At 36.5% G+C, this 17416-nt stretch overlaps 1 protein-coding gene and 1 pseudogene across 1 annotated transcript; both read left to right on the top strand.

Moving 5' to 3' along the window:
* Positions 1–416: 416 nt before the first annotated feature.
* Positions 417–1529, top strand: LOC130810096 ((S)-8-oxocitronellyl enol synthase CYC2-like; annotated as a pseudogene).
* A 1715-nt stretch (positions 1530–3244) lies between these two features.
* Positions 3245–5247, top strand: LOC130820312 (uncharacterized). Its single transcript, XM_057685637.1, has 4 exons — positions 3245–3335; positions 3428–3610; positions 3719–3847; positions 4860–5247. The coding sequence occupies exons 2-4, from the start codon at positions 3463–3465 to the stop codon at positions 4979–4981; spliced, it is 399 nt and encodes a 132-aa protein (XP_057541620.1). The 5' UTR covers positions 3245–3335; positions 3428–3462; the 3' UTR covers positions 4982–5247.
* The last annotated feature ends 12169 nt before the right edge of the window (positions 5248–17416 follow it).

Genomic DNA, 17416 nt, shown 5'->3' on the forward strand with positions numbered 1-17416 from the left:
GGAAAGTGGGTATAGAGAAGTTGTGGAAAAAAAGAATTTAATTGGGGGTGATTAGGTAAATTAGGTTAGATTAATGAATTTAATTGAAAGTCAAAGGTCATTTAGCATGGTTAATGCTCATTTAGCAGGTCATCCGGTGAAGTGATTGTATCAATGTCGTGTTTGGTAATTTGAAGGTTGTTGTATGTAAAAACAAAACTTCAAGTCTTTTTATTCTAAAATGACTAAACTTGAAGACTATAATTGGTAAATAATCCTTATAATATTATTAATCGGATTAACTTAAATTGAATAGTGGTTGTTTCATCTCTTTTCTCAAAGCTTACCATATAGTAAAAAATAATAAATAAATAACAATATAACCACCAAAGTGCACTGTCTTAAATATCAACATCTTCACTACCAAAATCCTTCTCATGGCTACCACTCAAACCATCTCCTCAGTTGCACTAGTAGTAGGAGTAACCGGCATGGCAGGCCTTAACATAGCTCAAACTCTTAAAAACCATCAAACCCAAGGAGGCCCATGGATTGTCTATGGAGCAGCCCGTAGATCCAAGCCACTTGGTTTCCCTCCTCTGACGTTGATCACAACATCAACTTCGATGCTTCAATTACGACGATACAAATGCCACTCTCTCTCCTCTTACCTCAATAATCACCCACGTTTTCTGGGCTGCAATCTACGTGGGCCGGGATGAAGAAGATAATATCACTGTTAACTCAGCCATGTTATCAAACGTCCTTAAAGTTCTCACATCTGACCCGACCCGACCCGACCCGGCCCATTACGCTTCACCATGTAATCTTCCAAACAGGCACTGCACAATACATGGGCCCAGTTCATTTTGAGGCTCTTGTAGTATATAATGGGCCTCCGTTTAGTGAGGATATGCCTCGTTTGCCATATCCGAATTTTTACTATAATCTTGAAGCCGTGGTAAAATTGTACGGATCAAAATTCATTTACACAATACATCGTCCATCGATCATCATAGCTATACGTTTATAGATCAGTTCTTCTTGTACAAGACCGTCTCATTATAGAATGAGACTATATAATTAGTTTATTTCTGTAATTAATTAATGATCACTCTCATACTATAGGTACATGGGTTAGAGATAATATGATCACTATGAGATGACCCATTTAAAAATTTGTGTTATTAAATAAATTATTTTTTAATAAATTTTTAATCTGAGCATCGCTGTCATGTAAATTTTTCTAATTTATTATTTTAAAATAATAAGTGATTACTTTATTGCACTAAATATATATGAGTCAGTCCAATAAAAATAATTTTATTATAAAAACGTCTTATTTTAAAATTTAAGGTAGTTAATTATTAATAATGAATATATAAGGGCCCCTTATTTTAATAATTTTGTCTATTTTACTATGCATAGGTGCATCATCAAGGAGTGTGTACAATTTGCCGTTAACATTTAACATAGCTGTTTCTGCAGAAACATGTAAGTACAAAAACGCACCGTTTCGGTATCCAGGGAATAAGTACAATTTGCCGTAATGACAATAGTAATGAAGGAATGGATATGAGAATTGGTAATAAAGATTCTTTTATTTGGTGTGCATGACTAAAGAATGGTAATGGAAGATAATATTCCATTGATTGCATTTGGTTGTTAGTAATAATAAATGGTAATGACTCTTAGTTTCATTATTGTATATTTGTATCTAAAAGCATTATTGCATCTAAATTATTCTATCTAATGATTATTTTTTAATAATAATATTTTTTTGGATAATTACATACATTACCTTTTTTTGTTCATTATTTTTCTTCTTCAGCTCGAAACAACATTACCTTATTTTATTACAACAGTAATACTTCATTACCATTACAGCCTAATACTAGGTTGTTTGATGATAATAAAAATGGCCTTTTTTGGTAATTTCATTACCTTATTTTATTACCATCCATTACCATTAAAGGCATCCAAATAACTAAACTTTTTATTACTTAATTTTATTAACATTACCGCCCTCTAATATTATGTACCAAACGGGCCGTAAATGTATAATTATTAGCGTTTGGAATTAAATTTCACATATTTAAATGAATTTCTGTTTACAAATATTTGCAAATTATTAACGTTTGGAATTAAATTTCACATATTTTGAATGAATTTCTGTTTACAAATATTTGCACTCTTTTTAGCATATTGTCTGCTTTGAATCGATTCCATACATACTTCTTTTTAACATCTTTTGAAAAAGTCTCACACTGATTTGAAGTTAATTAAATCACTTAGATGCTTATTAATACTTTCTTATTTTTCTTATTTGAGACTTGAGATTTACACTAAACATAATTTTAAAAAAAATTTTTTTTTTTCAAAATTGTACCTAGGCATGGCCACGGGGCGGGTTACCCGGAACCGAACCGGTGCCGAACCGCTTGGAACCGGATCCGGAACCAGAACCGTTTACGACAGGTTCCGAACCGCCCCGAACCGCAAAACCGCCGGAAAAAAGTTGTCGGAACCGTGAAATCGCCGGAAAAAACCGTCATGAACCGGGTAAAAAACCCGCGGGTTGGAACCGGAACCGGTCCGGGAGAACCGGTCCAACGGTTCCATGGAACCGGTTCTGGAACCGAAACCGGAACCGGTCCTGTTGAACCGGCTCAACGGTTCCGTGGAACCGGAACCGGGACCGGTCCGGTTGAACCGGCCCACCGGTTCCATGGAACCGGTTCGCCAAAATGTGACCGTTACGTTACCGTTAGCTAGCCGTTGCCTTCTCCTCTATATATACTCATCACTTTCAATCATTTTCATTCACAACTCATCTCTTCTCCTACTCTCTCTACTTACTCTCTCTACTTAATTCTTTAATTACGCAATTATTCTCTTAATTACATAATTAGTCTTTTAATTATTTCTTAATTTAGTTAGTTACATAATTAATTATTTATTTATTTCTTAATTCTATATTTCTATTATTACTTCAATATTATCAATCATGTTTTCATTTTTGAAAAAAGCCACAAAAAAAGTTACTAAAGTGGCAAAATCATTGGGAGGTTCCAGTTCCTCCAAAAGAAAGGCCACTTCTACTCCGTCGGTATCAACAACACCTTCCATTAGTAATTATAATTATGAACATAATTATCCGGAAGGGTACGACCCAGAGTTACATAATTATGCAGAAGAAGTGGAAAGAGAAATACAAATTGATGAAGAAGAGGAACCAATGACCCCAATTGGGATACATATATCTCGACAGTCATCAACAAAATCACATGAAGAACAAGGAGAACAACAACAACAAAGACAAGCTCGTGGTAAACGAGTCAATTTCCAAACTATCGGTTAGTTTTATAATTTTATTCTTCAAATTAATTAAACTTTAAATTATTTATTTATTTAATTATAGTTTTATAATTTTAAATTATTTATTTAGATGAAGACGAACCAGTAAGACAACCTTTTCCGGCAATGGCACCTCCTAGTGGTAGAGCTGTTTCACATGTGTGGTCGTATTTCACAAAAGAACCAACCGAGAATCCAGATATTTTCTTATGCACTTGTCAAATTTGTGAAAGTCAAGGAGTAAAGCCCTTAGTTTCATACAGTTTCACCAGAGGTAAATACTTTTTAAGTTTTTTATACATACATAATACATTATACATTCATACATTATATATTCATATTTTATAAAATTTATTTATTGTGTTTTGTGAATACGTGTTAGGTGGTGGTACGGGATCTTTTAACAAACATTTGGCAAAGAAGCATGGAATCACAAAAGAAACTCATGCAGCAAGCGGGAGCGGGACCACAAGTGGAAGCCGACAGACACAATGGGACATTCCCAGCACAGGTATGCCTTTTAGATACAATCGTAATGACATGATTGATGAATTTTCTAGGTATGTAATTTGTGATGAATTGCCTTTTAACCACGGTGAAAGTAGGGCATACGAGCGTCTCACTAGAAAAACTTTGCAACCACAATATAGAGCAATCCCTAGGAGCACTCTTAAAAGACGCACAATTAAATTATACGAATCAATGCGCTATGAATTAGTTGAAATGTTTAAATCGTTTAATGGTAGGGTTAGCATAACAACTGACATTTGGTCTGCTCCCCCACATTTAGAACCTTATATGTGTGTAACAGCACACTGGATAGATCGAAATTGGATTATTCAAAAAAGAATAATTGCTTTTGAGACAATGCCAGAAAGACATACCGGTGAAAACATAAAATATAGATTAGTAGAGATATGTAGAGAATGGAACTTATTAGATAAAATATTTTGTTGTTCAACTGATAATGCAACCGCGAACATTAAATGTATAGAACTTTTGTTTAACGAAACCTGCTTTTAGTTTAATCCTTAGGGGTAGCTTATTACACATACGTTGTTGTGCGCATATAATTAACTTATCTTGCCAAGCAGGCATAAAACAATTAAGTGATTTATTAGAACCAATTAGGGATATAGTGAAATGGCTTAGGATCGGAAAGATAAAAAGACGATATAAACAATTATGTGACCAATACCAACTTAAAAAAGTGTATTGGTCATTAGATACTCCTACATGTTGGGGCTCAACCAACGATTTATTAAGAAAGGCGATTGCTTATCGCCCAGTAATAACACAACTATATAGTGAGTGTACAGATAGTTTCATAGCTGATGACACTTGGGAATTAGCTATATGTGTACATAACATATTAGAAGCGTATGACCACGCGACTAAGATTTTTTCTTATGTTTATGAACCGATTGTTCACTTAGTAATAAGTGAATGTATTACTATTTTTTATCATCTCCTTAAATATACACATGAAGATACTAACCCAGAATTGAGGCCGATTCTTGCAGATATGATGGAAAAATGGCAAGCATATTTTACCGATTTTCCTTATATTTATGGAATCGCAACCATTTTGGACCCACGTTTTAAAACTGAGGTCCTTACTAAAGTAATAGGATTTTATTACTAATCGTTAGATCGCCCGTCTACTGATGTACATAATTATGTAGGAACATGTAAAAAATATTTAGCAGAACTCTATGATTTTTACGCTAGTGTATATAACCCGAAACGCGATATGTCTAGGCGTGCTAGCGTTTTGGCACGTCCCTCTTACTATAATTCGGTAATAGCTAACATAATGACTCAAGATGATAGTTTTGTAGGATCATCTTCTTCTTCCTCGACCTCATATTTAGAACTAGATAGTTATCTTAAACACCACTTTGAAATAGACCAAAGTATCTATAATATTTTGGAGTGGTGGAAAGAAAAATCTGTTAAATTTCCTATTTTATCGAGAATTGCAAAGGATATCCTTGCAATTCCCGCATCAACAATTGCGTCGGAGTCTGCTTTTAGTGCAGGTAGAAGAGTTTTGGATGAAAAGCGATCTCGTCTTGCTCCACATAGTATTCAAATATGTGTTTGCAAGAAAGATTGGGATTAAGCGGAGATTCGAACACAAGGACTAAGGAATGATGATGATCAAGACGACGATGATGATCCATGGATGATGATGGATACATCTGCATCATCGTCAGGAGGAGAGTCAGCGGAAGCATCTAATCAACCACATGATGATGACGAAGACGAATAGGATCAATCCGACAAGCGACAACGATAAATCAACATTCAACAACTATAAATAAAAGGTATGACAAAGAACTACGTGGGCTTTGATTCCTTCAAGATACGTAGGCAGCTTAGTATTCATTTGGGTACTAGGTTCAAGTCCATTTTCTCCCTCTTTTTTTATTAATCATCTTTATCGACATTATTATTGATTCGTTTCTTATTAATTTATTTTTTTCCATTCTTTTTAGTAAATATTTCAATAACGATGACAACTTGACATGCAATGAATTTCGCTAATAATCAAGTAATCATCAAAGTACGTCCGCGATATTATAGTATTTTTTTATTATATAAATATTTAAAGAAAAAATAAAAATGGAACCGATGGTCCGACCCGCCCGTCCCGTGAGTTGGAACCGCCCGGAACCGGAACCGGAATCGGAACCGGGTGGAACCGGAACCGGACCAACCCGGACCGTGGCCATGCCTAATTGTACCATAAAAGAGTCCTAATCAAAAGTATAGAAAATATGAAAAATGAATAGAATATGGATGTAGTTGATACTTGTTACAATATTTGTTGCAACAAGTCTTGTATGAAACCTTCTCATAGTGATACATGAGTCATATAATTTGTCTATGTTTCTAATGGATAATTTTAAAATTGTAGTGAATCCTTCACTAGTGGAAAAAAACGTATTGTATACAACAAATAATTGCTGCAGTTATCTTGGGGCCCGCAACAAATAATCCAAAATAACCGTTCACACACAGCAAAATTTTAAAAAAAAGCATTTATTGCTGTGGTTGGCTAGGGCCCGCAGCAAATAACCGTTGTTATTGTATACAACACGCTTCTGCATTAGATTAATTACACAGCTCGCCATTTTTTTTCACAAAACTCGACTACACAGCGTTTCCTCTTCTCAAACCCATTTTTTCACGCTGTCTGTCGTCTTCATCGTTCAAAAACCCACAAAATTCCGCCATTGTCTTTCCTCTACTGTTTGCGTGGTTCTTCCTCTTCCGCCATTATCACTCCATTTTCTTTTTCTTGTTCTACATTTTCTTCTGTCTGTGGTACTTCTTAAACCCACGAAATTCAAGGTATCTTTTTCATTTTGATTTTGTAAATTAGGTTTAAATTTGTCATACTTTATGAATGTGTATGTTGTTGTTTTTAAGTTTTAAATTTTGATTTGTCATACATGTTCGTTTATGCAAACATTTAGTTACTTGGAGTTCATTGATGTATGAGTTGTTTGTAGTTTGTGATTAGAATTATAGAATTATATAATTCACTAGAAATAATATGAAAATGATCTAATCACATTCTATTATTCACATTCATATAAATCAATTTTATTTGTAAAATTCTTTCAACAATGCTTTTTTTTTTAAATCATTCCCTTAACTGGCAAAATAATGATACATAATCTATAATCCAAAACCAAAATCAAAATAAGTTACAGGTGAATCTGTTAGACCTCAACGAATTACAGTCCTTCTTGGTAAGCCACTAGACCGGATTTTAAGGGTGAATTGGACTTATGCTTGTTTGTACTCTACGTCTAGTTTGTAGTATCATAAATTTTCAAATAAGATCACTATTAGGTTAATTTGATGTATATTAAAGTCAATTATAACTTTAAATTTTATTTTTTAAAAATTTTTAGAAAGATTATTTATAATCAAAGAGTTTAAGTACCTTCAAATAATTTGTAGCAAATCTAAAGTGACCAATTATAGTTATGAAGTAATCACCTACAAGTTTAAAATGATCACTTTTTATAGTATTGAAGTCATCATTAACAATCTTAATAAAATAATCATACAATTTTATAATTTTACTACTAAATGACAAATAACAATCTTACAGCCATCAGCTGCATATGCACCAGGATTATTTGTCCTTCAATAGTAAAAGCAATTTGTTTCTAAAAATACATTAATTTTAAAAAATACATAGCTTCCAGAAATTATTTTGCATTAATACAATAGTTATAACATCACACATTAAAATACCGATAAGGGAAAATAATAAAGCTTCCGAAAATATTTTAGTAAGAAAATATTACTATTATTACTGCATTTACAGGCAAATTCAATAGCTGTAAGAAAATATTGTACATCACAAAAAAATAGTCAAAAACCAATTAATTTCATACAATAAAACAACACAGGATCAAAAAACTTTCCAATTATACTAAATACAATATTTAATGCAATATATTCAAGCTGATTGCAGTAATAATATTCCAGTCGAATTGGACAACATTCTGCAATCATAGAATTATAGAATGTGATTAGAATGTATGTTTTAAATTTATCATAATTTATTTCTAGTTTGTAAATTAGGTTTAATTAGGGTTGTTTATGGTGAAATGAATGAGTTGTTGATATGAATGTTAATTAGTTGTCCAAGTTTATGAATGTGATTTTATTTTTATTGTTTTTATATGAATATTATTAATTATGGTTACTATAATAAACATCATTTGGACAGTTTAAAAAACATTGTGTTATTATTTGGGTTAATTAGTGTTAAATGAATGATTATTACTTAATTTTGTGGTTATTTAGAGTTCGTTAAGTATATATGTTTAAAAGTTGTGTATTAATTTTGTTTTGAATCAATTAATCACACTAATTAGGATGACAAACGATCGTTCTTGGATGTATGGATGCATTGAATCGTCGGAATTTATTGATGGCGTATTAGAATTTTGTAGTATTGCGGTTGAACATCAAGTTAGGACGGGGGGGAGTTGGTTTTTATTGCCCATGTGTCAGTTGTGGCAATGTATCAAAGGTAGATAGTGTTGATATCCTTAGGGAGCACATACTTCGACGTGGGTGTTGGAATATGAAGAGATGATCAAAAGCAACAAGAGGGGGGGTGAATTGTTGTGTATTGAGTTTTACTACGTTTTTGCTCTAACTTGCGGAATTTTAGCAAACAAAATAAAACTTAAACTTAAGAAGCAAGAAATAAAAAGGAGACAAAGATTTTACGTGGAAACCTTCTTGGCCTAATAAGAAGGAAAAACCACGACCCCCCGGGATTTCAAAATTCTCACTATGTTTAGGCAATCAATTACAATTACACAAAACAATGTTTGCTTCACTTGAAGCTTCTCTACTCTAGGCCTAATTCTCTTTCTCTATTCTCCTTCTCTTTCTCTTCTCACGTTTCTCTTCTCTATTCCCTTAGACTTCCCACAAGTCTAATTACAACAAATCACACATCAACCCTTACAAGGCCATTTGTCTTCTCTATTCCCTTAGACTTCCCACAAGTCTAATTACAACAAATCACACATCAACCCTTACAAGGCCATTTCTCTTCTCTATTCCCTTAGACTTCCCACAAGTCTAATTACAACAAATCACATCAACCCTTACAAGGCCATTTCTCTTCTCTATTCCCTTAGACTTCCCACAAGTCTAATTACAACAAATCACACATCAACCCTTACAAGGCCATTTCTCAAGAGGATAAGAATTAAAATAATTACTTAAGAAAAATATAATAAATTAATTGGCATTGGAAAACTGAAAATATTTTTCTTAAGATGATCTCCCTTTAATGGACACTCTTGAATCCTAAAAGGATTGATTTTGATTCGACCAAAGTCCCTTCTATTTATAGAGGGAACAGCCAGCAGTTACCATAAGCATAACGTCCACTATCTCACACATACCTCCACTACCCCCACGTTCTCAAAACAAAAGGTGGTGGAATTATGAAAGTGTCCGGCTGTTATTTGCTCAAAGAAAAATCAGTTTCCTTATGCTAAAAATAGCATAGGAGTTAAAAACATAAGATCCTAAAAAATAGGAGATCTAAATCTAATCAAGAAAAAGTCTTGGGCTATTTTTAGAAAACCTAAAAATAGATTTGCCAATTAACTTACTAATTAATTTAAGCAATTAAATTAATTCTAAACCATTACATCAACTTAAAAACAGAAAATAATTAATTCGCAATTTTTCAGTCGATGCTATTCTTCAGACCTGCTACGTAGGAACAGTGTACTGTCTCCAGCTTCAACTTCAGTCAGAATGTTCATTTTAGGAACAGTAGACTGTACGTCTACTTTGAACATTATTCTAACATCTTGGACATATTAAGACATGTACATCTTCCACGAACCAAGTCATAGGCTTCATCAACGATTCAAACTAAATCGGATATATACGTACAAAACAATCTCTAAAAATATATTTGTTTATAAGTGAAGTCATCATCAAAACCTTAAGAGGCCAACTGTGGGTTTAGGCCTCAATATCATGTTTGGGTTTGGCATGGTGAGGAGGGAGTTTACAAAGAGAAAAGTGTTGTTGAGGACCTCAATAATGTGGCCGATGTCAATGAGGATGTAGTAGATCATGTTGATGGGTATGAGACAGATGAAGAGAATGTCGATGAGGATGTGGATCGTGTTGATGAGATGATGGAGGGAGTCGAGGATGAGTTAGGAAAACGTCCTCGTTTTTTTGACTTGTTCACAGAGGCTTCTCAAAAGCCTTTGTACCCTGGATGTACAAAGTTCACCAAACTAACTGCAGTGTTGACAATTTTCAACATTAAGTCAAAGTTCAATTGGAGTGACGCTAGTTTCACAATGTTATTAGAAGCGTTAGGTGAGATGCTTCCTGAGGGAAATGAACTTCCAAAGTCGACATATTATGCCAAAAAGCTCATGTGTCCTTTCGGCTTAGAGTACCAGAAGATTCATGCGTGTCCGAATGATTGTGTGTTGTATCGGAATGAAAACGAGAACTTAGAAGAGTGTCCTAGGTGTGGGTTATCGCGCTACAAGCGTAAAGGGGCTCAGGATGCTAAAGGGCCCCCGGCTAAGGTATTGTGGTATCTTCCAATAATACCTAGATTCAAGCGCTTGTTTTCTATAAAGAAAGATGCGTTAAATTTGAGGTGGCATGCAGATAGGGTGAAGAAAGGTCACTTGCTCACACATCCATCTAATTCTCCGGAGTGAAAGAGTATTGATAGGTTGCATTAGACTTTTGGGGATGAGGTTCGTAATTTAAGGCTAGGATTGTGTACGGATGGAATGAACCCATTCGGCAATCTTAGTTCTCAACATAGTACTTGGCCGGTACTTTTAGTGATCTATAATTTGCCACCTTGGTTGTGTATGAAGCGTAAGTACATAAGGCTTTCGCTTCTTATCTCGGGTCCTAAACAACCTGGCAATGACATAGATGTTTATGTTGCACCTCTCGTTGAGGATTTGAGAAAGATGTGAGATGAAGGCGTTTCAGTGTTTGATGCATATGCTAATGAGGAGTTCACCTTGCGTGCAATGCTTTTATTCACCGTTAATGATTTTCCGGCATATGGCAACTTATCGGGGTATAAGAACAAAGGGAAGAAAGCATGCCCAATATGTATCGATGACATGGAATCCACGTGGATTCCTAAGTGCAAACACGTATTCATGCACCATCGAAAGTTCCTCCCACGAGACCACTAATATCGTAAGAAGAAGAAGTTGTTCAACGGGGAGGTTGAGGATCGTGTAGCTTGTCGACCGTTGACCGATTATGAGGTTTATGAACAGGTTAAGGGAGTTGAGACTGTATTTGGTAAAACGGGGCAAGTGCAAGGGGGTGAAGACCGATTATGGAAAAAAGAATCAATCTTTTGGAAGCTTCCATATTGGAGAGATCTACAGGTTAGGCATTGTCTTGACGTTATGCATATAGAGAAAAATGTTTGCGATGCCATACTCGGGACTCTCATGAACATTCCGGGTAAGACAAAGGATGTTAGGGCCGTGCGAGATTGGTTTGAATGTAAGGGTCTTCGTTCGGAGTTGTGGGCACATGTTAAGGTGAGTAAGAAAAGAAATAGAGCTGATGAAGTTGGTGGCAGTAAGAAGAAGATGAGTAATGAAAAAGTTTATTTGCCTCCAGCTTGCTACACATTGTCCAAAGCAGAGAAGCGGACATTTTGTGAGTGTTTGTATGGCATTAAGGTTCCGTCTGGGTACTCATCCAACATGAAGAGATTTGTGAGCCTAAATGGTGAGCTGAAGTTGGAAAGCATGAAATCTCACGATTGCCATGTAATGATGCAAGTGTTCTTACCAATTGCAATCCGTGGAACACTGCCAAAACATGTGAGATATGCTATTACCGAGCTCTGTTCGTTCTTCAACACAATTTGTAGTAAAGTTCTTGATCCCTTTAAACTTGATGCACTTCAACTCGACGTGATTGTAACTTTATGCAAGTTTGAGATGTATTTTCCACCTTCTATCTTTGACATAATGGTTCATCTTATTGTCCATCTCGTTCGTGAGATCAAGCTTTTGGGTCCAGTTTTTTTAAGGTGGTGCTATCCTTTTGAAAGACACATGGGTGTTTTACAAAACAAGGTGAGCAATCCAGCACAACCCGAGGGGAGTATGATTCAAGGCACTGTGAGCGATGAGATTAGTAACTTTATAGCCGAGTATTTGGCCATGGCAAAGCCTATTAGACTTCCCACCTCTAGACATGAAGGGAGGCTTGAGGGAAAAGGAACAATTGGCTCCAAATCGGTCACACCTCCTCGAGAAAGCCTTCTACAAGTACACTTGTATGTGTTGCATCATATTCCGAAAGTTCATCCTTTTTTGAGTGAGCATTTTGATATCTTGCGCGCAAAACATCCTTCTAAAGGGGATAGGGCATTGATGCAGTTGCATAACAAGACGTTTATTAATTGGTTTCATAATCGAGTAATATGCGAAGAACTCAAGGGTGTATCCGAAATAGTTAAGTGGTTAGCTTTTGGTCCTCGTGATGATGTCAACAAATATGAGGGTTACGATGTCAATGGCTTCACATTTTGGACTGAGGGTCAAGACAAGAAGTCATCGTATCTACAGAATAGTGGGGTTTCTATTTTGGCGTCATCTACATTTTACGCGAGTGCGAAGGATCAAGTGCCGGTTGATGCTAAATTGGTATACTACGGGCGGGTACATGAAATATGGGAGCTTGACTACTCCACTTTCAATATTGTTCTTTTCAAATGTAAGTGGGTAGATAATAATCGACGATGCATTAAAAATGACGACCCTTGTGGATTCACTCTTGTAGACTTAGCTCGTTTGCGTGATAGTGAGGAGCCAGTCAAACTAGCTACACAAGCCAAGCAAGTATTCTACATTGTCGACCCGTCTGATAAAAAATGGTCTATTGTTGTACTGGGAAAAAGAAGTATCCTTGGTATAGGTGATGTTGAGGATGAGGAAGAATATGATGCATTTGAAGACTCCCCTCCCTTTATCTATCCAAAATCAGTGGATCAAGATGATGTAGATGATGTAGATGTTGGTTATATGTGTGTAGATTACACAGAAGGAATACATTTGAATTAAGTGATTCACAAGGTATGAATTTAAAGCTTTTTAAAGTTTTTTTTGGCACTTGGTTTGTTTTGCATGAAACATTGCACATAACACTATTTGTTATATATTATTGTGTTGAACATATTAGAATTGTTTGTCATATTCTTAATATTACTTAGCTTATGTTCTAATATATTTCTATTCATACTCTTTCAGGTACTAATATACAATGCATCTATTCAGAGACGAAATTGTCCCCGAGATTGAGACCTCGGATAATGAGCATCGTAGTTATGACAGCGAAGAGACCAAAATGAAACAATAATCGCACTATACCTTTCTCTCTGATCACTCCTTTTCAGAATGTGAAAAATGGCTTGTTACCTAACTTTATTGATACTCCCTTGTCCTTGTCCCTTCTCAAAACTTAGGCTCTGATACCAAGTTGATGCATATATGGGATGAACGTTCCAAGAACATGAAGAACTCTTCCAAGAATCAATGTCAAACCTCAAACTGGACTCAATGACACACGCACATACACCTTCTGTTCTGAATAACGAACAAGAAGGCTGGCCAGAACAACTCCAAGAACTGGTCCTTTGGCCGTGGATAGAGACAAATAACCCGCACTGGATTGATTGGCCTCGTCCTCACACTCCAATTGAAAGGCACTCTCTCAATCTTTGTGGAATTACCCGGAAGATCACCTTGCTTTCACTCACAAAGAGACTCTCACGGAAAAGCATTTGCAAACACAATTGTAGGAATGCTAATAGATGATTGAATGCAACAAGAGGGGGGGGGGGGGGTGAATTGTTGTGTTGTGGATTTGAGATTTTTGCCTCTAATTTTTGCGGAATTATAATAAGTATAGAACAAAAACTTAAACTTAAAAACGAAAAGAATAATAAAAGGAGACAAGGATTTTTACGTGGAAACCTTCTTGGCCTAATAAGAAGGAAAAACCACGACCCCCCGGGATTTCAAAATTCTCACTATGTTTAGGCAATTAGTTACAATTACACAAAACAATGTTTGCTTCACTTGAAGCTTCTCAATTCTCTAAATGCTTTACTCAAAGCTTCTCTACTTAGGCCTAATTCTCTTCTCTTCTATTCTCTCCTTCTCTTTCTCTTCTCACGATTCTCTCTTCTTCTACCCTTAGACTTCCCACAAGTCTAATTACAAGATAACACTCAATTACCCTTTACAAGGCCAATTCTCATAAAGATCAAAATGAAATTGTTGCTCAAGAAAAATATTATGAATTAATTGGCATTAAAAAAAACTTTGAATATTTTTCTCAATTAATTCTCCTTTTTGATGGACACTCTCCATACATTTTTTCTGAACCGTAATTTCCCTCTTTTATAAGGGGAACAGCAGACAGTGCACTCAGCCCACGTTCTCCATGAGGTGCATTCATCCCATGACTTCCATAACATACTTGCTCCCAAAGAAAATGGAAAGTTAGTTAAAGGTAGGAGTGGAATGTAACTGCTGTACACATGCACGGTTAAAACATCATGGGTTAAGGAAGATCCTAAATTATAGGAGACCAATTCAAAGTAGAGAACAAGTCTCTTGAACATCCGAGTTTATAGGAGATAAACAAGGAATTGATCTTCTCCATGTTTTTAGGCGAATTAAAATCATTTTGCCAATTAATAAATAAACTTAATTAAGCAACTAATTAAATTTTAACCTTTTACATTAACTAAAAACAGAAATCATAATATTCGTAATTTCCAGTTAATATCTTCTTCAGACCTGCATCGTGAGGAACAGCGTACTGTCTCCATCTACAACTTTCGTCAGAACTTCAACTCTAGGAACAGTAAACTGTCTTCCAGAGCAATTTCCCAACTTCTTGGATATTTGAGACATGTACATCTTCCACGAATCAAGTCATAGGCTTCATCAACGATTCACATTAAATCGGATATATACCTACAAAACAATCTCTAATAATATGTTTGTTTATTTAAAAGTAAAGTCATCATCAAAACCTTAAGAGGCCAACAACAATTACTGGAATGAACTTGTATTGATTAATTTGAACTTAACTATTACAAGGGATTAGGCCTCTTATTTATAGAGCTATGAGACCTTCTACAAGAGCTAAGCCTAAGCCAAACCATAATAACGGCTAAAAAGTAACACGTGGCTATTATGTACACGTTTTAAACAACAAAAATCAGAAAACAGAATGTTAAGTATTCTTCCATCTCTTTCGCTCTGATCTGTCTGACAGGGGACCTTCAGCTCCCTTTCTTGGTGTCTTACTGTGATCGTTAGGAAGCACTTAAGGTGTTGATGGAAAGGTCCATGTATAGAGATTCCAAAACTACCCTTGGTGTATCCTAGGATGCTCAGGTTGACTCCGTGGAAGAGCTCGAAGGTCTGCTGCTCAGCAGGAGATGGCTGGTAGTTCTGGATCAGCCATTATCAAATATCAGGCGAGCACGACCTTGGCGTTAATCTTCTGGGCTCTGTGAGGGCTCTCCGTGCTATCTATGAGTCTTGCCTTTTTCTTCCATGTCCAAAGATGCCATCCCCTGAGTTTCCATGTTGATACGTGCACGAGACCAGGCGTTCTATTGTGCGCAAGGTAGGCTGGTCATCAGATGGCTGCTCAGTTGTCTGCTTACCAGAATGCATGTCTTTGTCTGGCTTGAGTGTTGCTGTGAGGTTTCTCATTGATTCCTCTTGGCTTTGCCATGCTTGGATACTCATGTTTGGTCCAGCTTGGGACTGTCCTTCCTTAATTGTCACGTCCAAATCAGCAAGGTCAGCGGGTAAGTCAGTGAGCATCCAATCAGTAGGTTGCTCAGCCATGTATCCTCCTTGGTTTGTCTTGGCTTGGCTTATCTTGACTTGTGGGCTATCCATATTTGGATCATTAGTTGATGCATATATGGGATGAACGTTCCAAGAACATGAAGAACTCTTCCAAGAATCAATGTCAAAACTCAAACCGGACTCAATGACACACGCACATACACCTTCTGTTCTGAATAACGAACAATAAGGCTGGCCAGAACAACACCAAGAAGTGGTCCTTTGGCCGTGGATAGAGACAAATAACCCGCACTGGATTGATTGGCCTCGTCCTCACACTCCAATTGAAAGGCATTCTCTCAATCTTTGTGGAATTACCCGGAAGATCACCTTGCTTTCACTCACAAAGAGACTCTCACGGAAAAGCATTTGCAAACACAATTACTGGAATGAACTTGTATTGATTAATCTGAACTTAACTATTACAAGGGATTAGGCCTCTTATTTATAGAGCTATGAGACCTTCTACAAGAGCTAAGCCTAAGCCAAACCATAATAACGGCTAAAAAGTAACACGTGGCTATTATGTACACGTTTTAAACAACAAAAATCAGAAAACAGAATGTTAAGTATTCTTCCATCTCTTCCGCTCTGATCTGTCTGACAGGGGACCTTCAGCTCCCTTTCTTGGTGTCTTACTGTGATCGTTAGGAAGCACTTAAGGTGTTGATGGAAAGGTCCATGTATAGAGATTCCAAAACTACCCTTGGTGTATCCTAGGATGCTCAGGTTGACTCCGTGGAAGAGCTCGAAGGTCTGCTGCTCAGCAGGAGATGGCTGGTAGTTCTGGATCAGCCATTATCAAATATCAGGCGAGCACGACCTTGGCGTTAATCTTCTGGGCTCTGTGAGGGCTCTCCGTGCTATCTATGAGTCTTGCCTTTTTCTTCCATGTCCAAAGATGCCATCCCCTGAGTTTCCATGTTGATACGTGCACGAGACCAGGCGTTCTATTGTGCGCAAGGTAGGCTGGTCATCAGATGGCTGCTCAGTTGTCTGCTTACCAGAATGCATGTCTTTGTCTGGCTTGAGTGTTGCTGTGAGGTTTCTCATTGATTCCTCTTGGCTTTGCCATGCTTGGATACTCATGTTTGGTCCAGCTTGGGACTGTCCTTCCTTAATTGTCACGTCCAAATCAGCAAGGTCAGCGGGTAAGTCAGTGAGCATCCAATCAGTAGGTTGCTCAGCCATGTATCCTCCTTGGTTTGTCTTGGCTTGGCTTATCTTGACTTGTGGGCTATCCATATTTGGATCATTAGTTGATGCATATATGGGATGAACGTTCCAAGAACATGAAGAACTCTTCCAAGAATCAATGTCAAAACTCAAACCGGACTCAATGACACACGCACATACACCTTCTGTTCTGAATAACGAACAATAAGGCTGGCCAGAACAACACCAAGAAGTGGTCCTTTGGCCGTGGATAGAGACAAATAACCCGCACTGGATTGATTGGCCTCGTCCTCACACTCCAATTGAAAGGCACTCTCTCAATCTTTGTGGAATTACCCGGAAGATCACCTTGCTTTCACTCACAAAGAGACTCTCACGGAAAAGCATTTGCAAACACAATTACTGGAATGAACTTGTATTGATTAATCTGAACTTAACTA

This window comes from Amaranthus tricolor, chromosome 1 (genome assembly GCF_026212465.1).
Source record: "Amaranthus tricolor cultivar Red isolate AtriRed21 chromosome 1, ASM2621246v1, whole genome shotgun sequence".
NCBI lineage: Eukaryota > Viridiplantae > Streptophyta > Magnoliopsida > Caryophyllales > Amaranthaceae > Amaranthus > Amaranthus tricolor.

Coding starts and splice junctions, on each gene's coding strand:
- LOC130820312 (XM_057685637.1), top strand. CDS start 3,463: ATGGCACCTCCTAGTGGTAGAGCTGTTTCACATGTGTGGTCGTATTTC. Junction 3,611..3,718: donor TTCATACAGTTTCACCAGAG/GTAAATACTTTT, acceptor AATACGTGTTAG/GTGGTGGTACGGGATCTTTT. Junction 3,848..4,859: donor ATGGGACATTCCCAGCACAG/GTATGCCTTTTA, acceptor CGATTCTTGCAG/ATATGATGGAAAAATGGCAA.